This window comes from Camelus bactrianus, chromosome 34 (assembly GCF_048773025.1).
Source record: "Camelus bactrianus isolate YW-2024 breed Bactrian camel chromosome 34, ASM4877302v1, whole genome shotgun sequence".
Classification (NCBI taxonomy): domain Eukaryota; kingdom Metazoa; phylum Chordata; class Mammalia; order Artiodactyla; family Camelidae; genus Camelus; species Camelus bactrianus.
Window position 1 is genome coordinate 4,581,205 of NC_133572.1, and position 25,503 is coordinate 4,606,707.

A 25,503-nucleotide genomic window follows, 5' to 3' on the forward strand; every position below is an offset into this window, starting at 1 on the left:
TGGCTCAGTTCTCTGTAGAGCTTGGGAAACCCTCAGCCGTCCTGTCTGGTTCTGCCCTTCTTTGCATTATTTCGTGACTTCCTGGAGGAAGAAGTGAAAAGTTTCACATTTACTTTCAACTGATAAACATGGCATCTTTGAATAAAAGAAACTTATATCAGAGATACTTCAGTGTTTTATATTTTTGTAAACATTTAATGACTTGTAGAAAAAAATGTTTTCATTAACTTTTGTTCTCAAATGATTGGATAATAGAAAGTTTTGGGTTTTTTTTTCAATTTGGGTACAGGTCTCCTGCCTTCCACCACTCATCAATCATTTCTCAGCTCATTTATTTATTCCTACCATGTTCTTAACAGATTAATTTTAACAACGTTGTGATGTGATTCTCCGGTAAACGATGGATTTAACCACCATCATTAGTGCGGCTTCTGTAAGCCTGCAACTTCCTAGTATTATAATCTCTTTTCTTCTTGTGGTTAATTTGCTCAGAAGTCTAATTATTCTAACAATAAATAATTATATGTCCACTGGTGCATTTCATTTATGTCATAAACAAAACTGTGCTTACAACGTGTCAGGCATTCTCCGTGCTTTACAACATTAACTCATTTGGTCCTCATACAACTATATGAGACAGGTACTATTACTAGGAAGATTTTGAGACACAGAAAGATTAAATAACTTGCCCAAGGCCACACAGCTAATGTGTCAGAACCAGGATTCAAATCAAGGCTGCGTGATGCTACTCTGGAGCTAAACAGCTGTGCTGTTGCTGCCGCTCTGAAAACAATTTAGGGAAGTTGGGGGAAGCTCTGTCCGCCTCACTGAGGAAGTACAATCCCAGTAAAATATTTCTTTTTAGGTTTAATATGAATTCAAAATATATTTCTGTTTTGATCCATTATATACTAGTAAGAATTCTAATCATATTTAGAGTGTAGGAGACAGCAAGTAGGGCAAAAGGTTAAGAATTAATGAATCCAGAAAAGGGCCTACAAGAAGTCATCGTATCATTTTTGCGAGCTTTTTTTTTTTTTAATAAACTTGGATTTTTGAAAAATAAAGACTGAAAAGTGAATAGCTTCAGTTTTAAATATTAATATTGACAATATACTAAAAATTACATTTAAAACTCTAAAGAAAAAAAAATAGATCTAAAAAGTACGCAAGAATGAATACCGTTTTCCAAAATTCTTTTGGCAGCCGTACAGGCACAAAGTATGAGGACAACAGTCCGAGGGAACATTTTAGGAAGCTGTCTTGTGACCCTTTCACCCCACTGGCCAGAACCTGCCACATGGTCCCTTGCAGCCCCTCTCACAAGTGAGTTCCAGGAAATCAGACGTTAAGATGGCGGTATGAATGGAAGAGGGTTTTGGGAAGCACTCTTGGATTCAACCCCCCCGGAAGAGAAACGGAGCAGAACTGGGCAGAGAGGAGAGGGGATATGGTAGAGTCCCACCAAAGGCCTCAGCCAATCCCGCAGGCAGCCTCGGAGCCAGGATGGCCCTGCAGGGCTGTCCCACACTGGGACAAGGAGGCCAGACCTCTTTGCACACACCAGCCAGCCACTGCCTGCAGGCCGCCCCAGGGAAGGGGCGGAACCTCGGGTGAGGCAGCATCTCGCTGGAGGGGAGACTCTGTTGCAAACTCTCAACAATGTCCACTACAACCCCATTTTACAGACAAGGAAGTGGAGGCACAGGGAGATAAAACAGCTTGCCCGAGGTCACAGAGCTGGTCACTGGTCGTATCACTTATCTATTACCATGTTAGTGTTGCATCTTCCCAGAAAAATCATCCACAAAATGTCTACTCACCGGCTTACAATAATTTCTGGGTGAGTCTGCAGGTCGGCTTTGTGGTTCTGCTGACTTGGGCCGGGCTAGGCTCATCTCGGCTGGGCTCAGTCATGCGTTTGTGGCCACGGGGCAGCTTTCCTTGCCTGGCCTACGATGGCCTCTCGTCCTCCACAGTCTATCCTGAGTCTGTCCTCAGAATGGTAGGAAGGTTCCAGGAGAGAATGAAAGTGCACAAAGCCTTTGAGACCTAAGATGGTCACTGCTTCCACACTGTTGGCCAAAGCAAATCACCAGGTCACGCCCAGTGTCCGAAAGGGAAGATGCTCCCACATGGCGCAGATCCATCAAGGCACGGAACCCGGGGATCAAGCACAGTGATGGATGCAAACCTCACTCTTAACCATTATTCCACAGCCTCCACCCTGTCCAATCTTTAGTTAGTATCCATTTCAAGTTGTTACTGAAACACGGCCTCCATACCCGGTTACTGAATTGAGACTCAAGGATAGAATTTTGGATGAAGTAAAAAGACAGCTTTATTTCTTTGCCAGGCAAAGGAGGTCACAGTGGACTAATGCCTCTATGACTGTGAGCCTTCTGGGGAGAGAAGGCAGGGAGTTTTACAGTAAAATTTCAAGAGTTCAAGGCGAGGAGCTAGTTTCCATAGAGATCGCATGCAGGGCAACAAATGTTGCAAAGTTGTTCTTGTTTTTGCAAATACAGTGTCCCCTTCCCTCTGCTGAGTATGAAGTTTACCTCTGGCTTTGGGACTCTTCTAATATTCTTGTACCTAGAACAAAGGATGCATTGGAAGGGGCTCCGTGGAAAAGAGCTCTAGAGAAAAACCTGTGCAGCTTAAAGTCAGGTTGATAAATGCTTTTAGCCTTTTAAGCAGCCTGCAGCTTGAACAATAAGCTGATACAAGGAAACCACAAGGGGGCAAAAACAACTGCAGACATGCGCAGTTGGGGGGAGGCGGTTATGAGCAACAAAATACACAAAACACCCAACTGCCATTTCTGAGATGTTGGGATCAAGAGGAGGGCACTGGGGGCAAGAGCAGGGCACCGAGCATGGTCCCCGCACACAGCACCACGAGGGCGTTGGGTGGACCACCCAAGCCTCCCTCCTCTCCAGCCTAACCCTGGTCAGCAGGAGCATGAGAAAAACCCTTTAAACCGTTACAGTCAGGCAGTTACAAACATCATCGCAGGTATCAGAAGGTCACTGGTGACAAGAGGGTGCTGCTCGGTGACAGAGTTCCATCAGTTTGGTGCATCCAGTACTTGACGGGCACTGCAGAGGGATAAGGTCCTACTTTTAAGGAGCGTACAGCTTAGTTAAGGAGCCACAACACCCATCATGGAAAGCCTGGTGACCAAAAAGGCAGGACGTGTGGCAGGGGTGGAGAAAACAACAGGAGTCAAAGGTGGGAAAGGGTACAGGGACCGGAGACGCCCGAGGGTCGGGCTGGGATTGATCTGGGTCTTGCTGAATGAGTCCGATGGTGAGAAAGGAGGGACGAATAACCCCACTTCTTCCTCCCTCACCCAGGTACTGAGGGAAGGGAGGGAAAAGGGAGACGGGACAGGAGACCGATGAGGAAGGTAGTTCTCTAAATCCCCTCTCAGTTGTCCCCTCACCCCTTAGGGGTTCCTTCTCCCAGCGTTGGACATGCACTGAGTGCCCAGCATGCAAAGGACAACTGTATTCAATTCTCATGTGAGTTTACTCCTCCTTTTGAGCATGGTGGCTTCCCCAACAAATCTTTGGTTTTACTGAGCAGAAGGGTGGACAGAGCTGCCGAGAAGAGGACACAAGCAGGTGGCTTTATAAAGGAAAGGGGTTGGGACTTCGGGACAGACGATCAGGAAGAGGGCTTGGGAGGAGACAGAAGGAGGGGAGAGGCTGAGCAGATGCGATGAGGAGTGATATTCTGGGGATGGGGTGATGCGCAAAGATGCTTTTTTAAGGAAACGTTGCTGCGTTGTCTTGGTGTGCTCCAAGACATGTCCCTGAGCAAAGGCCAGCGTCACTTCTCAAGGCTTTAGGAGTCAGATTTCTGTTTCTCTGAATGCTGAGATGACCTTTAGGGTGGAACCGAGGCAGTCGGTTTCCTCTGGTTTCCTTGCCCCGTGGCAGCCTTGCCCACTGTAACCCACTTATTTTCTACAGGATAACAGTGAAAGGGGCGGGCTTTGGGGTGAGACAAATCTGAGTTCAAATCCTAGGTTTTCCTCTTGCTAACTGCATCCTAATGATCACATCAGGTAACCTCTCTGAGGCTGTTTCCTCATCTGTTGCAGGAGGATAATATCTCACTCAGGAGGGTTTTTGTGAGAATTTAATGAAATTACACGTGTCAGGTGCTAAACTACGCCCACGCAGAGTAATTGCTTGATTAAAAAGGTAGCTGTTATTATTAGAATGATCCTAAAATGTAGTAGTCATTTTACATACAAGGATGGAGACTTGGAGAAGTTGGGTCTGCCAGCCCCAAAAGCCTTTGTAAAGGGCCTGCCTTTGAACAAAGACACTGACAAGAAACGAGGACAGTCAGGAACACACAAAGCCATGACTGAAGGCCATCTAGGCAGATGGCAAAGATCAGTGCAGAATCACACCAGAGACAAGCGTAAAATGGGAGTTAAATGGAAGCAAGGTCAGAGGAGACGTCTGTCCACAGCGCTCACAGAGGCCTCTTGTTGGAGGCTAGTGGTTGGACCAGATGTCCGCGCTAAAGCCTTGTGGGATGTGGGGACTGGATCCCAGTTACTTTACCCCTGAGACTCATCTGTCAAACAGGATAACACCAGCAGTCCTGCTGCACTGGGCTGAGGTGAGGAGAAAGTTAATTGGTCTACACTGAGCTTCCAGCATGGTGCAGGGCACCCGGGATGGTACAGAAAACTCGGTGCTGCTCATGGGAACCCAATCTGAGAACCACGGTCTCTGAAGAATGGGGAGAGGTCCCGGAGCTTCTGGACGCTGCCAAAATGACCAGAATTGTGGTTCAATTATCCAATTATCCGTGATACAGAGAAGGATAGTCCCCAGAGCATGAGGAAATTAAGCTTGAGTTGGAGGTATTTGGGTCAAGGATGAGAAAGAACTTCCTGAAAGTCAGGGTTGTCAAATTAAATTAGAAATACTGATTTAGGACAGTTGAGCTATCATCTACTTTAGGAGTGAAATGTTTGCCCCCTCCTCCTGGGCTGGGCAGGACGTGTCACAGCGAGATGGGCTGAGACAGTCATTCTGGGTAAATGAGCCTGGAAATATATGTGTCACAAGTGAGCAAGGGCTGGCCATTAGCCTGGACCCAGTGACAAGGGTCACAGAGCTCGCAGAAGCTGACATGGGTAGGGGGTGGACAGGGCCGTTCTGGCTTCGAACGAGGATTGACCCAAAGCATTAAACTTAATTGCGTGCGCTTTTGAGTCCCCCTGGGCTGAAGAGGTGGAGACCCAGTGTCAGCACAGATCTGGTGGAGCAACTCAGATGGCCGCTTGGAGGAAGGGGCTTGAAGGCAGTGGCCAGCTTTCACTGACCAGAGCCACTGGAACAAAGGCACCGACCGGGGAGCAGCCTTGCTGGAGGGTGTCTGGCAGAAACCAGGCATCTGCTAAGGACACGAGGCAGAGTCTCTGCAAGGGCAGGAGTGTCTCAGTGAGAAAACACTTGGCTCCCGTTCAACTGGGAAAGGCCAGATCTTGGGGGCCGGTCCACCCCTGGCCTCCAAAACCAAGTCTAACTGCACTTCCAGAGACGGCCACTAGGGGAAACCGCAGCACACAGGAGCAAACCGGCAAAAGTAAAGCCAGGAACTGAACTCCCTCCAGAGATGGTTCACTTTTACTACATTCTCATTCCTGAGGCCTGAGCTGCCTGGGAGGAGAAGGCAGTGGGAGCGTTCCCTCAGGTGGGGGATTCAGTGTCACTGCCTCGGCCTCACCTGCTAAGGAACCTGCCTGAGCCACGAGACCATACTGGTCTGGCTGGGATGCCACGGCCCCTCTGGGGACCGATCCGTGTCACGAGCAGGAGGGCCCCAGACAGAGCACAGACCTGGAGACTCACACCCCTGACTCCCAGGTCTGCTTGGGAGATCCCAAGAAGGTACATCCTTTGGAGCCCCCAGACCCTCTTCTCCTCAATTCCCCCATCAGCTTCCACCAGAGGCAAAGGCCCCACACTCTGCCAGTGCCCCAGTCCTGGCCTAATGCAAGAAAAGCATCTGATAGACTAACTTAAGGCAGAGGGAGCCCTTTGTCCCCACCAAGGTAGGCATCGCTAAGCCATCTTCATGCTCCTTTTCTGGAGCCTCATCACCCCGGAATCCTTCTGGACATAATATTCTGGGGGAGCCAGGACTCATCCTTCAGAACTGACATGCAGGTGAACCTGATGTGGCCTGATTGTCCTACGGGGCCAGGCACCTTCAGGAGGGGCATCACCGAGGAAATGCTGAAGCTACAGTAATGAACCAGGAATGCCCACTGAAGTTAGGGAAGAATTCCAGGCATTTAAAAAACAAAGGCGGTTCCTCTGGGCAGGGGTAGGGAGATGACAGAGTAGGTGGGCCCTCTAGCAAGTCAATGCCATTCAGCTCCACAGACTCAGGTACCAGACCTTCGCCAGCCCCTGTGCTAGGGGACCCGCCCTCAAGGAGCTGGGAGTCCCCTGAGGGCTGAGGGATGTGGGCACGTGGGCAAACAGCTACGGTATTAGGCAGAATGAGAGTGGTGCCTTTCCCAGAAACACAGTGGCCAGGGCACTGAAAGCAGGCAGAAAAGAGATCACTCTGGCTAGAGGGTTGTCAGGGAAGGTTTCCTGAAGGAAGCAGAACCTGAAAGGAGGCAGAAGTGGAGATGGGAGGACAAGGGGTCAGGAGCGTTATGCCAGTGGTGGGGGCCAGTAAAGGGAGGGGGGCTGGTGGGGGGAGTGCTTGAGCAAAGGCATAGAATCATGGCAGATTCAGAGAATGGGGACACGTCCAGGGATGGAGCAGGGGAGCAACAGGTGAAAGGTGAGAGGTGTAATTGGGGCCATTTGGCCACACCGTTGAGGTTCTCGAATGTCAGGAAGAGGTTTGTCCTCCAAAGCCACCCTCCAGAAACTGGCTGCTGGGAGGGTGGGATGTCCCCCAGAAGCCATCAGGCAGGCTCTCAGGAGGGCTCTGGGGAGCCTGCTCTTCCCCCTTCTTTCTTTTTAAACACATCTCTGTGTCTTTGCTCATGCTGTTCCCTCCTCCAGAAATGCCCTTCCCTCCTTCTCTGCTCAGCAGCCTCCTATTCATCCTTAAAGTCCCAGCACAAAGCTCGCTTCCTCTATGAAGCCTTCCCTGGCTCCCTTATGTGGCTACTAGCCCCTCCCATGTGCTCCCACAGCTCTTGGCTCATCCCTTATATATGTAAGTTATACATCAGTGTTCTGTTCCCCATTAGTCTGTCTGTCTCCCCATTAATCTGTAATCTCCTGGAAGTTCAGGGGGCTATCGCTACACCAGGAATTGTATGATTCTTATACTGTTCCTCGCACGAGGAACCCTTATTCTATATACTCCTAGCACCTTGCACAGATGAACACTGCCAGGAAGTGGGAAAAGGAGGGACGGCATCTGTCCTGGTCTAAGGCACTGTCAGCTGTGCCCGTGGCCTGGCCTCCTGCTTTTATCTGCCTCACGTGACCTTGTGCCTCCCAGCTGGAGCACTAAGCTCCCCCTGCCCGTCCCTCCCAGCTCTGGGGCGAGCAGGACACACCTCCTATCAGCTGTCTCATGGCCAGTGCCTGCCAGCACCTCATTAACCCAGATGGCCCCCGCCCTGCCCCGAGAAGTGTGGGCTGGGCAGAGTTCAGGGATCAAGGGAGTCTCCCTGATCTCCCTGCCTGTGAGGAAGGGGAGAAGGGACTTGGGGCCCCTGTACCAGCCTCATGCTCTATGAGACAGAGGTCTTTGACCCTCAGACTCCAGTCTGGGACTGACAGACATCTCAACAGCGGTGGGATCCAGCTGGGGGCCTGAGGAGGGCCGTCTCCACTGGGGCAGAAGCTGAGGCATGGAGGAGGGCCAGGACTCAGGCTAGAGATGTGGGGGGTGGCTGGGGCCAGCTAGGAAGAAAGGCACCAATCCAGGTGCCCCTTGTGGGTCAACAGCCGAGGCCAAAATGCCAACCTCCCAATTCTGTAGGCTTCACTCAGCGCCCTGTCGCAGGCAGGGGTCTTCTCTCCACTGCACAGAAGGGACAAGGGAGGTTGTGACAAGGTCAGAAGAGAACAGAGCACAAGAGCCCTGCCTCCCAGCCCACGCGCTCTGCCAGCCACTCCTCCAGCTTTTAGGCTCCAGCTTCCCTGGGAACCTCTCCCAGAGAGGCTGGAGACAAGCCCTGGGGCAGTGGCAGGTGGAGATAGGATCTCAGCCTTGAGGGAAGTGAAAGGGTTAACTCTCCCATGTCCACTGGGCCAGTCTAGCCAGCCCTCCCCAGAGCCTGTACTCCCAGGCTTGCCTCTGGGGTTCTCTCAACTTCAATTCCCCTGACTCCTTCCACTTCCTTCCGGGAGGCACTGGGAGGGGAGGCGGGGGCTCTTGGCACCAGCCGTCTCTGGGTGTCGTTTAATACCGCCAGTAATCACACCTTCTGCTGACGGGCCCCCTTTCCCTCATGATGACTCTCTCCCCCCACCACCCCCCATCCACACACACTAATGGGAAAAGGACTTCTCTCCACCACAGTTCCTGCCTCACCTGACTTCTCTGTCTAAAACCTGTCAACTGGGAGGCAGGAAGCAGGACGTCGTAGGAAGCGCTGAATTGAAGGTACAAGTAGCTCCCTGAACTTACGGAGCAATCGCGTAACAGCGAGCTCAGAAGAGAATATTGGAGGGCAAACGGGAGGAGGGCAGACAAAATTAGCAAGTATCAAAGGATAAACATTCCTCTTCCAAACACAACAATCATCAGAGTCAGAGTGAGGACCAGAACACTTCAGATTATGTGTGTGTTTAATAAGCCAAGCAGGAGAGGAGACTGGAGACCCTTGCCCCAGGTGATCGAGTAAGATGATGCTTTTGAAAGTGTTGGTACACTTCAGAGCTGTATCAATCACTGCATAGCCGGTTCGCAGGAGGAATACCACAGGACAGGGTGGAGGGCTGGATGCACTCAGACCTGCCCCTTACCTCCTTTTCTGGGTCTTTGGCTTCATGCTTGTGAGATGACAATGACCACATGTCCATGGACACTTCTGATTCCTAATGTCCAGCCTTTCCGTCATATGATGTGTCCTGTTCTGGCAATGTGAAAATGTGCCCTTTCTTGAATGGTGTGTGTTTTACCAGCGGCTGTAGGTGTTGGGATGCCCTACTGAAGCTTGGAGTGTGCCTGTTCCCCAGTGAAGGATGACAGTGCCCTGCCTGATAGCCCTGTACTTCTCCCTCCTCCTCCGTCTTAGGCAATGGGAGAAGTGTCCGGTCAGCTTCAGTGTGGCATCCAGAGCCATCCCTGGAGCAAAGGTGAAGTCCAGCCTTCCACCAGATGCCTAGAGCCAGCAAGCAGAGATAAGGATCACACTTTGGACTCCACAGCCGGAGAGCCGGGGAAGTGCCCCCAGGTCCCCGGGCCCCGACGCCCCTTCTGCAGCAGGTACGGCTCTCTGCCTGGTTAACGGAGGAAGATGAGGCCGAGGCCGGGGCAGGGGGGCTAGCTGGCCACTCACTGCACGCGGAAAGCGAGGTGGGCACCTGCGGCGGGTCACTCGGTCATCCCGCGGCGCCCATCCTCGCAGCTGCGGCGCCTGGCAGGGTCTGGCCAGGAGTGGGGTGCACGAGGGTGGCGCGACTGGCCGGATGAGTGGCGAGTTCAAGGGCCAGGGGGAGGGGTGGGCCTGCAGGGTGAGCCCTCCTTGCCCCCGGTTGGTAGTGGCCGAGGCCCGACTAGAGCCGCTAAGTCCCCGGGGGCCCCACTGGCGCCCGCTGCGCCGCTGGGTCCGGTGCCCGCGGGAGGGGGAGGAGCCAGCCCGCCGCCCCGCCCCCTCCGCCCCCTCCCTCCCGGCCCGGCCTCGCGCCGCCCGGGTCCCGCGGGCCGCTCGGTCCCAGACCCGGCCGGGCCGCGGGGCGGGCATCGCCCGGGGAGCTGTCGACGACTAGGGGCCGTCCGCGTGGGCAGCGGGCGCCGGGACACCTGCGGGCACAGGTGAGTGGTGGGAGAGCTGGGCCGACGGGGGCGGGGCGCCCGGCCTGGGGCTCGGGAGGCAGAGAGGAAGGGAAGCCGGTCGAAGCTCAGAAAGGACCCTGGGGAAGAAGAGGGAGAGGGACGCAGAGCCCCAGGAGGGAGAATTGTTGGGAGGGCACCTGGGAGACAAGGAGCATTGCCCTCCCCTGCTCAGAAATCAGAGGAAGAATAAGGGGACGGCTGAGTGGGGTCCTGGAGCCCACCTGGAGGGGACCAGCACCTTCTTAGGAGGCCTCTCCTCCAGGCTCTACCCACTCAGAGGGCGGGTCCTCTATCCAGGTTCAGGGGGAAGGGATGCAGCCCCACTCACGGCTCCCAGCCCCTCAGAGGAGTTCCCAGAGGCTGGGGAAGACCAAACGGAGCCTGCTCCCACCTGGCTGTCTCTAAAGCCAGCAGCCTGACAGCTGTCTGTGCCCTGGAAACCAGGTAAGGGTCGGCAAGCTTTTCAGTAAGAGGCCAGAAAGTAAATATTTCAGACTTTGAAGCGATGTGGTCTCTCTGTCACAATTAGCAAGAAAGCAGTTACAAACAGTTGGTCAAGGAGGAGATGTGGCTGTGTTCCAATTTTATGAACATGGAAACTTGAATTTCATATAATCTTCATGCGTTATGAAATATTATTCTTCTTTTGATTTTTTCCAACTATTTAAACCTGTGAAAAACATTCGTAGCTTGTGGTCTGTGCAAAAACAGGTGGCAGGCGGGGCAAGTTCCAGCTGCCCCCCATGGCCCCCCTGCAGCCTTTCCCCAGGCCACTTATGGGGAAGGGGAGGGGTAGCCAGGTGCAAGGGGCACCCCCACACCTGGGGGTATCCAGGAGGCAGGGGACCTATGACCCTTGCTCCCAGCTATCCTTAGGACTCGAGCACCCTTTGAGGCCAGTGTAGAAGCTGGTGCTCCAATGCAGACAGGTGATGGAGGAGGTATAGTTCCAAGGGGCTTTCTACCCAGCATGTGGGGTGTACCCCACCCCACCAAGTCATAGATGAGGCAGCTGCTCTCCCAACAAGGAATCTTGGCCCTCTCCTCTCCCTTCCCCTTTTCTCCCTCCCCCTCCCACATCATTCTCCAGCCTGGTGCCACTCACTGATCAAGGCTGGCCCATTTCTTTATTTTCTCTCTGAAGCCTCAGGGGGCCCCATTCTGCGGGACACTGGAGCTATGACCCTTTGGAGGTGACCCAGAAGAAAAGGGATGCAGGGCTTCGATCCTCCCACTCAGCGTCCCTTCCAAGGACTAGTGGCCTCCCGCATTGAGACTTATGGGGGTGGCTATCGGGCCTCCGCCCAGGGTACTGCCGGCAATCTCTTTGCCCGAGGAGGCCCCGTGCTGGTGAGTCTAGGCTGTGCCCCAAAGGTGTCCATGATGGGGGAGGTGGGAGGACACCAAGGCCTTCAAATCTCTGTGCCCCACTCTCTTCCCACCCCACACCCCTGCCTTCTTTCCTGGGTTGTGAGGGAGAGGGGGCCATGCTGAGCCAGGCTCCCAGGACTCCACACCCATCCCAGACAGACAGGGCAGGTGAGGCAGAGAGCCAGAGAAATCCAGGCCCTCAGAGGAGGCACTGTTAGACTGGTCAGAGGCGCGGAGCCAGGGTGGGAGGAGAAGGTCACCAAACCCCGGGCTGGCACCTCCCAGCCTCCCGCCTCTGCTTGGGAAGAGCCTGTGAGCTCCCTGAGACCTGCCTCCCTCTGAGTCAGGCCTGGAAGAAGAGCAAAGGTTCAAAGTGTCCCTCCTGCACGGGTGGGGACAGGTGGGGGGCCTGCCTTGGCTCCACCCTGGCCCCACCCTCCTGGCTGGCCTCCAGCGCTGACCAGGGAAAGTGGTGTGGCGGCCCAGCCGTCTCTCCCTCAGCCTCCAGACCTCCCCTCCACTTGGAGGACAGTTCTGCTTCTGGCCGGGGGTATCCCTTCCTGACAGGAGGAGGATTTGGCCCTGAGAGACAGGGAGGAGAGCTGAGGGCAGGAAGGGAGCCTAGGAGGTATATGGGGTAAATCAGGCCACAGGCAGATCAAGGAATGTGACCAGGCCTGCCCTGGAGGAGACTTCTGGCCCGGCCTCAGCCTCTCACACGAAAGGGCAGCCACTCCCAACTCGGGACACGGCTGCATGTCCCACAGAATGCCCTCATCCCCATGTGCGAGGGAGGCCGTCACAGACACGGGAAGCTGTGAGAGACTCAGCGTGCGTGTGCACCAGGCACCGTGCCCGCGTGGCCGTGGTACAGGGACTGCACACGTGAGCGGGCGGGCACGGGGGCCACACGCAGAGCCCAGGTGTGTGCATGCCTGGGCTCCTGCTCTGGCCGAGGCCCTGCTTCTACCCCCAGCTCCCTCGGGAAACCAGGCTGGCGTGCCCCTGCCGGACCCACAGCAGCCTCCCTGGCAGCAGCTGCTGTGACTCAGGGCCAGAGCAGCTCACACCAAACTGGTTTGAGGGGAGAGGCCAGCTGGCTCAACTTGCAGGGGTAGGGGATGCTGTCTGGAGCCAAGCCTGGCCCCACTGCCTCTCTGGGACTTCTGGGGGAAGGGAAGCACCCCTCCAGAACTGCCCCCTGCTCCTCCTCCAGGATCCCAGTCGCCGACGCCTCCAGGGCTATGCCCCCTTTGCCAAGGGTTGTGGCCCTGCCAGAGGCCTGTCTCCTCTGCGGTGGCGGGAACTGGAGCCTGAGAAAAGGCATGGAGGCCATTTTGGGGCCGGCCCACCTTACTCCCCTAAACTCAAGGTAAGGGGTCCCTCTCCGCCCATCTGCATGTTCCCTGCCTGACCTGCGATGTCCCCCACGGATGGTCAGAGCTGAGAGGATGTGCATTCCCTCCAAGAGGCTGCATTCGGCTCTGTCTAGAGAGCCTGCCTCATAGAAATGTGAGCTTTAGGGGCAAATGTCAAAATATTGCCCAAGACCACTGGTTCCCTAAGGCTCATCTCCACCTGAAGTTCCCTCTGAAGGGTTCTGTCTTAAGAGAGCCCTGGAAGGTATCTTTCTGATCAGGGAGCCCAGGTCAGACCCCTCTGTCTCTGTCCAGGGACTTTTCTGCAGGCAAGTGCCTTTCCATCCATGTCCCAGCAACACCCTGTACCCTGTAATCCCAGTCAGGGTTGTCCCTCGACCCTCAGACCTGCACATCCCCACTCACACTCAGGGCTCCCATTCCCATTCCCAGACACACACACACAGACAAATGCACCCTCGCAGCCCCTCCCTGGCCAGGTAGTCTGGGCGCCCAGGACGTATGTAGCCAGGACGTATCCCCTCTCGATTCCCCAGGAAGTCACGAAGGCCCACGAGCTGGAGGTGAGGCTGCACACGTTCAGCATGTTTGGGATGCCCCGCCTGCCCCCCGAGGACCGGCGGCACTGGGAGATAGGAGAGGCCAGTGACAGTGGCGAGGCCATTGAGAAGTCCTGGAAGGAGCTGGTGCCTGGGCACAAGGTGGGCCTGGAACACAGTGTCTGTCCTCGTGGTGGGACAGGCACACACGTGTATCTCACCTCTGCCTGGAAGAGGGAAAGGTCTTGACAAGTGGGGCCCTGTGGGGAAAGCACTTGGAGGCATCTTGCCCTGGGTTCAGATCCCAGCCCTGCCTCGTACTAGTGAGACCTCGGTCGCCTCATCTGTGACAACAACCCCACACACTGGAGGACTGATTGAGGATCAAAGGCCGTTTATGGAGTAGATCCAGCAGACCGAATGGTGGCAGCCCGTCCTCTTCTCCTTCCCCCGCTGACCCAGCCCTATCCGTGCCAGGACATGAGCCGGGAGCTTTGCCACCAGCAGGAAGCGCTGTGGGAGCTACTGACCACGGAGCTCATCTACGTGCGGAAGCTTAAGATCATGACGGATGTGAGCCTCTCCAGGGCCCCCCAGCCCCAGCCCTGGCCTCTAACCGTCTCCCTTGAATCATCCCCCATTCTTCCGACCAGAGGGGTGGGGTTGTTGGGGAGGGAGGGGCAGGATACCGAGATCCCCCTGACTTGAGAGCTGCCCAGGGTCTTGCGGGAGAGGTTAGCAGGACTGAAGCTGGGGAGGGGGGTGGAGATGCTGTGAAGGGCCAGGCTGGGGGCAGAGAGGAGGAGGTCAGGTGCTGATACCCTCCTCTCTCCCTGCACCCAGCTCCTAGCCTCGGGTTTGCTGAACTTGCAGCGAGTGGGGCTGCTGACCGAGGTGAGTGGGTGCTCGGGAGGGAAGGCTGAGCTGCGGGTAGGGTCACAGAGAGCCCTCCAGGCTGCCCAGAATGACTTGCCATTGCCCCATTTACGAGGACCACCCCCTAGCCCTTTCCCCAGCCCTTCTTGCTCCAGACCCCAAACAAGCTGCAGGTCCCTCCCCAGCCCCGCCATCCAGGCTTAGCTGTCCTCACCTGACCACCCATGGCCAGGGCTGCCCAGAGGTCACCTGCCTGCATGTTGCTAAGTTCTGCTCCCTCCTCCAGGTGTCAGCTGAGACCTTGTTTGGAAATGTCCCCAGTCTGATTCGAGCCCACCGGAGCTTTTGGGAAGAGGTGCTGGGGCCTTCCCTGGAGGAAATGCGAGCCTCCGGCCAGCCTCTGGACCCCGTCAGCCTGCAAAACGGCTTCCTGATGGTGAGGCGTGGAGAAGGGTCACGTCTGGATGGCGGGACTGGGAGAGCCCAGAGGGTTCCTGTTTGCAGGGCAGGCCCATGTGCCTGGAATCCTGCCGTGACTCGAGGGGCCCAGGGGCACAGCTCCTACCCCAGAATACCACCCTACGTCCTACTGTTCATTCCACCAGCATGAGCTCTGTCCCGAAGGCTCTTTGGCCTTCTGGAGACCCTGGGGTGGAGCTGTCTCTGGGAAAGGCTACGCCTAAGCTCCCATCAGCCATGAAATCTTGCCTGGGACAGAGCCCCACTGACAAGCGGCGGGGTGTCCCCGAGGAAACTGGGGGAAGGAAAGGCCACAGGGGCACCCGGAGCACAAAGTGCAACAGGAGAAAGCAAGAGACTTGGGGTCAGACTTCCTCCCAGCACACCTGGGCGCTGGGCCTTGCAGAGCTGTGTTGTGGTAGAGAGGCAGGGAACAGTTTCCCGGGGGCCTTCGGTGGCCCCTTCCCCTGGAGCAGGGCTTCTGAGCAAGCCTGAGTCACCGCCCCATGGTGGGGGTGAAATGGGATCTGTAGTGTCCTGAAAACGGTCCAGCTGAATTATTGATGGTGGGTCAAGTCCAGAGGAGCAGGGCGTGGCAGGGGCTGAGGATGGAGCTCAGAGAGCGGTGGTGGGTCTGGATCTCTTGGGATCCCAAGAGGGGGCCTGGAAGTCATGGAGAGTCAGGGTTGGTAGGAGCTGGACTGAGGGTCTGTGCGAGGCTCCATGCCCCATCTGCTCCCCGCCTTGACATCTGTCCCTCCAGTTCAGCCAGCGCTTCCAGCCCTACGTCCTGTACTGCCTGCGGGTGAAGCAGACCATGGCTTACGCCCGGGAGCAGCAAGACAACAACCCTCTCTTCCACACCTTTGTGCAGGTGGGAGAGGGGCTGCCTGGGGAAAGGGGATGCGGCCGACCTTGGTCATCCCGGAGCTCCAGCTGGGTCCAAGGCTGAGCGCATCCCTGGGCTGGGGCAGGAGGAAGCTCGCAGGCCCCTGACCCTTGCCCACCTGCCCAGCAGTGGTGTGAGAAGCACAAGCGCTCGGGGAGGCAGATGCTGGGGGACCTGCTCATCAAGCCCCACCAGCGCATCACCAAGTACCCACTGCTGCTCCAGGCTGTGCTCAAGAGGAGCCCCGAGGCCCGCGCCCAGGAGGCCCTGAACGCCATGGTAGGCTGGGGGCTGGGTGCTGGTACCCGGAACGGATCTCCCAGGACTCTTGAGGTTTCTTTCCTCATGTGTATGTGACAGTGTGGCCCGGATGTCCCTGACTGGGCAGGATGTGCGGGCGAGGAGCTGAGCTGTCCTCCCTCCACCCCCCACCTCACCTAGATTGCAGCGGTGGAGTCCTTCCTCCGACACATCAACAAGCAGGTGCGCCAGGGCGAGGAGCAGGAGAGCTTGGTGGCTGCAGCTGAGCGCATCGGGCCCTACGAGGTGCTGGAGCCGTCCAGCGAGGAGGTGGAGAAGGTGAGAGGCCAAGGGAAGGGACTCAGAAAGAGCAAAGCCCCCAGAAAGTGGATGAAGCCCAGACCTGCAGGGGGAGGGGCAGGGCGCCCCAGGGCGTGGCGGAGCTGTGTTCCCATCCTTCCTTCCCGGCGGGCCGGGTCCAAGCCTCGGGGTTCAAAGGAGTAAATGGAGGCACTGGGATGCTCCCTCTCCCCCAGCGCCCTGATCCTCCGCTCTCTGCGTCCCTCAGAACCTGCGTCCGTTCTCCACCCTGGACCTGACATCCCCTGTGCTGGGGGTTGCTCCCGAGCACACCAGGCAGCTGCTGCTGGAGGGACCTGTGCGTGTGAAGGAGGGACGAGAAGGGAAGGTGAGGGGGCTGTGGAGGAGCAGAGGAGGGGGAGATGAGCTGGAGAGAAAGGAGGGGGAGATGGAGGGAGACAGGACGAGTCAGAAGGCTGGAAGTGGGAGAAGAGGTGTGTGTGTGTCTGTGTCTCTGTGTGCATCTGTATGTATGTCTGTGTGTGTCTGTGTGTTGAGAAGAGGATGTGTTTCTGATTAACCTCTGGTTGTCTGTAAGACCCTGAGTCAGCCACTTACCCTGCCTGCTAAGCGAGAGGTGGGACCAGGCTGACAGGACTCCGCAGCTCTGCCCTGTCCCTGTGTGACGCGGGCCCTGACCCCCGTCCCGCCCTCCCCCCTCCCCAGCTGACCTCCTCTCTCTCCCACGTGCACCCCATAGCTGGACGTGTACTTGTTCCTCTTCTCTGATGTGCTCTTGGTGACCAAGCGCCAGCGCAGGGCAGACAAAGCCAAGGTGATCCGCCCGCCCCTCATGCTGGAGAAGCTCGTGTGCCAACCGCTCCGAGACCCTAGTATGTCTCTCCTGGGGGAGCTATTCTTTCTCCTGTCTGATCAGCAGGGGATGGGGAGGTTGGGATGGGGATCACATAAGGTCCAGCCCTGGAAGCTGACCTTCTCCACCACCCAGGCAGCTTCCTGCTGATCCACCTCACGGAATTCCAGTGCGTCTCCAGCGCCCTCACCGTGCACTGTCCCAGCCCTGCAGACCGGGCCCGGTGGCTGGAGAAGACCCAGCAGGCGCAGGTGTGTGAAACCAGGTGGTGGGGGGATGGCGGCAGCCCCGGAGCTCAGAAATGGGAGCACAGGAGGGGAGGACAAAGAGGGGGAGAGAGGCTCTGGTGTACCTTAACCATCGTAAGAGCACAGAATAAAGTCTGGCCAGCCGGGGTGCAGGCTGCCAGTCCCGGGGGAGCCAGGGCAGCCGCCCCTAAAGGTTTCCAGGCCGAGAAACAGCTGCTGAACTTCACCTTCCGTTCAGCAGACTTTAACGGGGCACCTCTGTGCGCAGGCACAGGCTGAGTGCAGAGGAATCAGAAGAGTAAAACACCGCTCTGCCCTCAGGGAACGCGCCCTGCAGCCTGGCCAGAGGAATCAGTGCGCAGACAGCAGAAGCGTGTGTACAGAAGGGCACTGGGACGGAGAAGGGAGTGATGCTCTGTGTCTGGTGGGCTGGGTGGGGAAGGGCCCTGGCAGAGCAGGTGGGGCCTATGCTGAGAAGACTTCACAGAGGAGCTCCTGTCTGAGCACCACTGGAGGGGGTACCTAGGAGGACGTCAGGGGACGAGGTGGGCAAGATAGGTGTCCCAGGTGGAGAGCAGAATGTGTGAAGGCGGGAAGTTGGAAGCAGCTGTGTGTGTTGAGGGAACCGCCAGCCTAGTAGTTGGCGTCACCAAGACTTTCTGCACGAGGGCAGCACAGCCTTGGAGAAGCTGGGAGGGAGGTACCCCCAGATCAGGCCCATCTCTGGATGCCTTGCCTGGGAACTTGAACTCTGTCCTGTAAATGACGCAGAGCCAGTGAAGATGTTAAACAAGGGAGTGATGTGGGTAGATTTCTATGATAAAAGCTGGAGGAGTTCAGAAGAAGGGAGACCCAAATGGGGCTGTATTGGTTACTGCTAACTTGGTGTCTTAAAGCGACAAAAACGTATTCTCTCATTGTTCTGGGGACCAGAAGTTGGAAATCAAGGTGTCTGCAGAGCCACGCTTCCCCTCCAAGGACTCAGGGAGAGTCCTTCTGCCTTTTCCAACGCCTAGAGGCTCCAGGTGTTCCTTGGCTTGTGACCACATCACGCCACTCCCTGCCTCTGTCTTTACATGATCTTCCGCTGCCTGCCTCTGTGTCCCAGTCTCCCTCTTCTGTCTTTTAGAAAGCCACTAGTCATTAACCCTAAATCCAGGGTCTCATCTTACATCCTAAGCTCCAACACTCAGGCTGTGTGCTCATCTGCAAAGGCCCTTCTTCCAAACAGGTCCCTCCCATTCACAGGTTCTGCAGGTCAGGACTTAGAGCTATCTTTCTGGGGCCACTATTTAACCCGCTAGAGGCGCAGAATAGCCAAGGAAGAGGGGAGATTTGAGCTGGACTTGTAAGGATGGGGAGGACCCTGAACAGAAGAATCAAGGGAGCAGCTGGGCTGGATTTATCTGGGGGACAGTGACTGAGTCTGGAGGGACCACAGCCAGGGAGCAGAGGCCGAGTTCTGTGGGACCCTGGGGCCTGCAGGAGAGTGTGCGCTGGATGAGACCGAATTGAACTGGGCTGTCAAGTTGACAAGAGAGCCACCGAGCAGAGGAAGGCCATGTGACATCCGTGTGTTTTGTCTTGCACTGTCAGGTGGCCGTGTGACAAGTGGGCTGGGGGAGGGCGGGATTGTTAGCAGGAGATTTACCCTACTAGTCTGGGTGTGAAACACTGAGGTTCGGTGCCCTGGCCTTAGGGACATGGTGCAAAAAAAGAAGGAAAAAAAGGAGCAGAAAGGAGCTGAAGGAAAAAGAAGAGACGGGTGAGCCCTAGAGAGACTGTTAGAAACGTGTACGGGGTGGGGGTTCGGCTCAGCTGGTAGAGCGCGTGCTGAGCATGTGTGAGGTACTTGGTCTGGTCCCCAGTACCTCCACTTAAAAAAGAGGGAGAAAAAGAAGCCTGTGCAGAAGGTTCAGACACCAGCTCTCCCTCTTACTAGCTGGGTGACCTTGGGTGAATGATGTGGCCTCTCTGATCTTCCATTTCTTCACCTGCAGAATGGATACAAATGATAACAGTGTTTGCTTCATAGGGAGGAAGAAACCATTCAGATTAAGCAGCTAGCATGGTGCCCGCTCTAGGCAACTCAGGCCCGCAAGGACAAAGGATGGCTTGCGCCCGACGTTGCTGTGTGAAAGACTGCTTTGGTAAAGATAGAAATGATTAGAAAGGGAAAGCTGTTTGCTTAGTTGTGGCTTCCTAGGTGGGGCGGGGCTCGGGCAGTAGGGTTCGTTTTAAACAGAGGCGCTTTGGAAATGAGGGCGTGGGAGACACCAAGTGGACATCTCTCAGGGGCTTTTGGAAACACGGAGACACAGACTGGGGTTCAGGTGAGAAATAAGGGTGAACTATGAAAGGTGCTAAGAGAATAGATCCTAAAAGTTCTTTTCCTGAGAAAAAAAGATGTTTGTAACAACGTATGGTGACCAAGGTTAACCAGACTTATTGTGGACCGTTTCATCATATATACAAGTATTAAGTCACTATGGTATGCACCTGAAACAAATACAATGTTATACCTCAATTTAGAAAAAGAGAGAAAAGGCATTTTGAACAAGAAATCATAGTGTAGAAGATTTCTAAAGAATGCAACTTCACTATTGTTAGAATGTAAATCACAGGAGTGGTTCTCACAGGGCCTTAATGACTGGATTATAATGATTTGTTGTTCGCACATGAGGTAGTTAGCGCTTCTGCAACTTCTGAAGATGTAAGGAAATAGTCTTGTTCTTTAAATAATTGTAAGCATTTTTCCCACAATCTTACCTACGATATCATATCATAGTGTGGAGACCTTATTCAAGAAAAGGAAAACCAGCGCTTAGGCTCTGTTTAAATACTGTATTTAAAATTCAGAATAGGAGAGTAAATAATAAATAAGAGAGTTTTGCCATTAAAAAAATGAAAAGGGGGGAAGGGTATAGCTCAGTGGTGGAGCACATGCTTAGCATGTGCAAAGGTCCTGGGTTCAGTTCTCAGTACTTTCATTAAAAAAGAAAAGGAAGAAGAATGAAAGGCAGAAACTCAAGATCTTGTGTCCTCCAGGCCTCTGAGGCTGCCACTTCCTTAGATTCCTAAACAAGATGGTGACAGTCCCAAGGAAGTTCGAGGTAGGGGGTGGGTCAGGGGTCATCTGCCCTGAGCACTGCTCCAGGCCGACTCAGAGTCCCCTCTCTCCTGCTCCACTACCCCCAGCCCGGTGTTCACAAGGCAGCTGACACCACACTAGTGATTTCGAGTTGTACTGAAGCCTGGATAAGAGTGAAGCAGAGGATAAATCTGGAAACAAACCTCTGGGTGCCTGGAGCCCCACTGCCCAGGGCAGCTTACTGGCCAGAAGTCTTTTTTTCTTTATCATCCCCATCGCTGAACTTTCTCCTCTTCTTTTGGTTCTCTCCCTGTGAAGACACCCCGCCTCCCACTTTCGTTTAGAACCCCCAAGGGAACCACTAAAAGTTGCTGGTATTTTATTATGCAAACGAACTTGGCCCCCAAGAGTCTTACTCCAGGCTAAGAGAGGGTGAGGAAGTCATTTCTGATGTGCAACTAAGCAGTGCACAAGCTCCCTGCCTCCCTGGAAAAACAGAGAACCCTGAAACTTTGAAATGAGTTTGTCCTGCTACCACCTCACCCCAGAGTCTTAGGGGATCCCTCTCTCTATCAGCACAAGTCTTTGTAAACTGAAGAGGGCAGCAGAATATCTATTGGTCCCAGGGGCCAGACTGTTTTTCCTCCGCCTTTATAGAGACGTACACGTAGATTTATCGCTAGCAGGTCTGGCTGCGGCGGCTTAAGCTTTTAGAAAAAATGGGTTTCTCAAGAGGAGAGAGACTGAATCTTGGGAAATGCCCATATTTAAGGGCTGGGAAGAGGAAACGGAACTTGTGCCAGGAACAGAAAGCTATCAGAGGCAAGGCCAAGGGATGAACAGAGGAAAGAGGTGGGCTCTGGGGCGCCCAGCCCAGCTCTGTCTCGCTGTCTGTGTTCCTGCAGGAGAAACCTCACCTCTCTCAGCCCAGTCCCATCTGGGGATGCAGGGATAATGGGAACCACCAAACAGGACAGACGGGAGAAGTACGTTTGTAAGCCGCTTGGCATGCAGCCCAGCACTTAATGGGGGCTCCAGAAATGCTTGTTACTGTGATCTTTAGAAGGGGGTAGCCCATGGTGCCTAGGTGGTGATGCCTGCTTGGTGCCGACTTGTCACTCAGGGAGTCCAAGGGCAGCTTCAAGAGATGGTTTTTGTCCAGGATGGAGGGCTTGGGGAGGAGAGCAGGTGAATCTGGGAGCCACTCCAGAGGCAGTGGGGAAGGGAGGCATTCCCTCTCAAGGTTTCAGTTCCCCACTGGGGCAAAGGAGGTAGAACCCCACGTGGGGGAGCCCTCCCTCTTCCTGGCTTTGTGGAGGTGTCACATTCCAGCCCAGGCACCAATTTCCTCTTCCTTTCCCACCCTGCCCCCAACATGTCTCTCCGCTTACCCAAGCTGAGAAGTTTTCCCAGGGTTGCAGGAGAGCCTTAGGGGTTGCCAAGGGCACTTCAGACAGCCTTGTCCAGGTACCTGAGGTGTCCTGTTCCTCAGCTCCACCCTGCCCCCTTGCCTCCCTGCTTCTTCCCCAGGTGGGGTCACGGGCAAGTTTAGTGGAGATGCTGGTGTCAGACGTTCCTTCCAGACCCCCCCCCCCAGTTCTTTTCCTCCACATACCCTCTGTATCCTGGACATCCCAAACATAAAATTGAACTTAGGTCGTGTGGGGCCAAAGGGCATCTCATTAGGACAAGCAGGCTGCCCTAGCCCTGCCCTGGACCGAAGAACAGCTCCTCCCACCCTCCTCTTCGGTGGTTCCTCCCCGCACTCCACACAGCTGGGGGATGTGGAAGAGGTCACAGGACCTGGTCTGGCGTGCTGGTCTCCTGTCCCTGGGCACCATCATCCCTGGCTCTGGCCAACAGGCCAAGTCTTATGAGACTGCTAAGAATCCTTGCATGAGACGGAGTGACCGGGAAGCCAGGGCAAGGAGAACTGGAAATCCAAGCCTGATGTCATTCTGCTGTCCCTGTACATCCATTTTGCCAACATGTCTCTTGTCCAGACCCAGCTACCTCCCCACCTTGTTGTGTTTCTGGAGAGGCTTTGGGAAGGTCTAGGTGCCTAAGAGTTGCTGGTCCATATACCTCAAAGGGGAGGGGAGGAATATTCAAATTACTTAATGAGCAGAGTGGCATGGGCATCACCAATCCGAGCAGAGCTAGAGGTCCCCTGCTGCGCCAGGTATCATCCCTCTGCTGCTGCATCCTGGGGGAGGGCTGAGTGGTCCCAGGGATGGAAGGTGGGAGGCTCAGGCAGTAGCCCTTTGCTTCCCAGCATGGAAGTAGTTCAGTATTTCCACAGCGATATGGCCATTCCGGCAAGTTCTGCTATCGGCGCTGCCCACAGCAGCCAACACTAACTCTTTTTGCCAAGCCTCTGCCTGCAGCCTCTCCACGGGTTCTGCTGCCGTCCCTCCCCACCCCCAAGAGAAAGCTGTCCCTTGGTAATTCTCGTTCCTTTAAAGCTGCCCTTGAAAAAATAAATAAATAAAATAAAGCTGCCCTTGAAAAGCAGTGCAGCCACTGAACTAGGACTCACAGGGAAACGCCCAGTCCTGGCTCTGCTTCTCTCTACCTGTGCAACCTGGACCAAGTCCACTCAGCTCTCGAAGTCTTGTTTTCTCACCTGTAAAATGGGCTAATACCCAGGCTTTCCACCCTGCAGGTGCTGGTGTGTATCAAATGACCGCATACAGAGGTGCTTTATAAACCTCTTCTCAGATGTCACTCTTTTATTCTGCTGGTGCCTCTATGAAAATGCTAAGACAGACAATAACGTATCCCTTCTCCACTCCTCTTGGGACGGTCTTGCTCTCACCTTTGAAGGACAGCAGAGTCCTCAGCCCAGGATAAAGCCTGCCCCAGCCCACCCTGGTGGTAGGAGAAAGAGTAACCCGAGGACCCAGCCCCATTCAGAGCTCTTATGCCACTGTCAGAGCTCGTATGCCGTTCAAGGAGGGCTTCCTGAAGGAGGGAACAGGCCAGACAGAGGGCTTGCCAAGGAGGCGTGAAGTCAGGAGAAACTGTACAGGTAGAAAACGAGGCTTTCTGTTCACCCCAGGACCAGCTCAGGAGTTCAAATCCTGGCTCTGCCCCTTTCCTATGGCATCAGCTTGGCATTTACTTTACCGGAGTCTCTATTTCTCAGGAATAAAGTGGGAGCAAAAAAGTCTGCCTCATAGAGTGGCTGTGAAGATGAAACAAGATTATATATGCAAAGCATTTAGCATGGTGCCTGGCATACAGCAGGTGCTCAATAAATGAGAGCTTTTAATGAAAGTATCTCCACCCTAGGTCACCCTGCAGAAGCTGAAGGCAGAGGAGTACATCCAACAGAAGAGGGAGCTCCTGGCCCTCTATCGGGACGGGGACAGGAAGTCCCCAGGAACCAGGCCCTCCACACCGTCCCCTCCTTCCCCACCTTCCCCGGAGGGCTCTCAAAGCAGCGTGGAGGGGAGGTAAGACCACCAGGGAGCACAAGGTCTCCCAAAGTAAGGGGGCTGCAGGCAGGGAGGGAGGGAAGAGGAACCCACAAGGCTGGGAAATGGCAATACAGCTTTTGGTGGGGGTTAGGACTAGTTTGAGGGACCCAGGCTACAGGTTGGAGCAGAACAGGTTGGCATGAGCCGTGTGAAGGGCCACATGGGATTAGCCAGCCTAAGGTTGGCACAGGGTAAGGGAAACACACAAAAGGCACACATTCCTGAGAAGAGCAGGCCCCCCAGGCCAGGCGCGGAGAGTGAAGTGCTGTTTTGCAGAATGTCAGAGCTGCAGGGACCGGACTAGTTCAAATCCCCAGAGAGTGTGAGAGGTTCATCCAGATTAACATAGCTGTTGAACTGCATGGTTAAGGAGGAAAAAAGAGTCCATCACTGGGGGGTAACCTCAGGGGAGCTCAGGAAGTACTCAGCAAATAGCTGATACAAGGTTCTGGACCAAGTGCAGGGGCTACAGTCTAGCCAGTGAGATGAGAAAAGCTGTTAGTGCAGCAAAAAGGTGATAACAAAATAAGCTTGGAGGAGAGTCCATTTCTGGATGGAGTGATCAAGGAAGACTCCCTGGTCTTGAACTTGACTGTTCAGCATCTGACTCTGACCATCCGCTATTAATTGTAGGATTCCCGAGGGCTCGACTGCCATCCCCCACCTAGTGGTGACAGAAGACACAGATGAAGATGCTCCCTCAGTACCAGATGACACATCGGACTCTGGCTATGGCACTCTGGTCCCAGGCTCTCCCAAGGCGTCCCACTCCCCGCTGAGCCGTCTCCGCTCAAGGGCCCTTCGGCGAGACCCTCGCCTCACCTTCTCCACTCTGGACCTCCGAGATGTTCCTTTGCGACCCCAGCCTCCTGACCCCCAAGCTCCCCAACGCCGAAGCGCCCCTGAACTGCCAGGGCAAGTTATCCAGAAAGGAGACAGCCTTCCCAGAAGAGACCCACCGAGCTGGTCTGAGGAAGAAGACAGGACCTCGGCGGGAGGGAATGTGGTAGTGGAAACCTTGCACAGGGCCCGACTTCGCGGGCAGCTCCCCCTCTCCCCGACCCACACAGACTCTGCTGGGGAAAGCCCCTGGGAATCCTCCGGGGATGAGGAAGAAGAGGGACCTCTCTTCCTGGGACCCAGCTACACCCCCTCTCGCCACCCTCTCCGGGCTGAGGACATGCTCAGAGAGATCCGAGAGGAACTGGCCAGCCAACGGATTGAGGGTGTCCCCGAGCCTGGGGACAGCAGGCCACGGAAGCTGACTCGGGTCCAACTGCAGAGGATGCGTGGGCCTCACATCATACACCTGGACACACCCCTGTCCACATCGTAAGTGCAAAGGGGATGCTGGCATGGGAGGTAGCAGCGGGGAGGCCAGGATGGAGCAGTAGGGGTGCCAGAGCAGGAGGCCGGTGGAGAGGCGGGTCAGTATAGGAGGGCAGGACTAGAGGGGCCTCTAGCCTCACTCCACTCCATTTCTGACTGCCTGACACCTGCCTCTTTCCTTTTCAGAGAGGTGTGAGGACCACTAAAGACCCTCGGCATTTCTCCCAGAGGGAATCTCTCCCTAAGAGTGTTGGTCACCATCTTCACCTCCGGACTCTACCTCAAGGACACTTCCCTGGGCACTCTGCCCTTCCTATTCTGAGGACTTTGGGGATCAAGAGCTGTACATTTGTATATCATAGACACACCAGAGGCCCACATAAAGTTGTGCATAAAAATGGCCTCCCAG

The 25,503-nt window shown here is 55.1% G+C and overlaps 1 protein-coding gene across 8 annotated transcripts; it reads left to right on the forward strand.

Annotated features, from left to right (window-relative positions):
- The first annotated feature begins 9,349 nt into the window (after positions 1–9,349).
- On the forward strand, positions 9,350–25,495 carry PLEKHG6 (pleckstrin homology and RhoGEF domain containing G6). Of its 8 annotated transcripts, none has more exons than XM_074357935.1 (17): positions 9,350–9,447; positions 10,315–10,461; positions 11,162–11,367; positions 12,605–12,760; positions 13,304–13,468; positions 13,784–13,879; positions 14,150–14,200; positions 14,469–14,618; positions 15,405–15,515; positions 15,660–15,809; positions 15,972–16,109; positions 16,339–16,458; positions 16,831–16,963; positions 17,080–17,195; positions 23,578–23,741; positions 24,399–25,097; positions 25,281–25,495. In XM_074357935.1, the coding sequence occupies exons 3-17, from the start codon at positions 11,230–11,232 to the stop codon at positions 25,288–25,290; spliced, it is 2,397 nt and encodes a 798-aa protein (XP_074214036.1). In that variant the 5' UTR covers positions 9,350–9,447; positions 10,315–10,461; positions 11,162–11,229; the 3' UTR covers positions 25,291–25,495. The 8 variants fall into 8 exon arrangements, 6 of the variants coding, with proteins under 6 accessions (XP_074214036.1, XP_074214035.1, XP_074214037.1 ...); XM_074357934.1 differs by having other exon boundaries at positions 9,400–9,537; XM_074357933.1 differs by lacking the exon at positions 9,350–9,447 and adding an exon at positions 9,853–9,996.
- Positions 25,496–25,503: the final 8 nt, after the last annotated feature.

Coding starts and splice junctions, on each gene's coding strand:
- PLEKHG6 (XM_074357935.1), top strand. CDS start 11,230: ATGCAGGGCTTCGATCCTCCCACTCAGCGTCCCTTCCAAGGACTAGTG. Junction 13,469..13,783: donor AGCTGGTGCCTGGGCACAAG/GTGGGCCTGGAA, acceptor TATCCGTGCCAG/GACATGAGCCGGGAGCTTTG. Junction 17,196..23,577: donor AGAAGACCCAGCAGGCGCAG/GTGTGTGAAACC, acceptor TCTCCACCCTAG/GTCACCCTGCAGAAGCTGAA.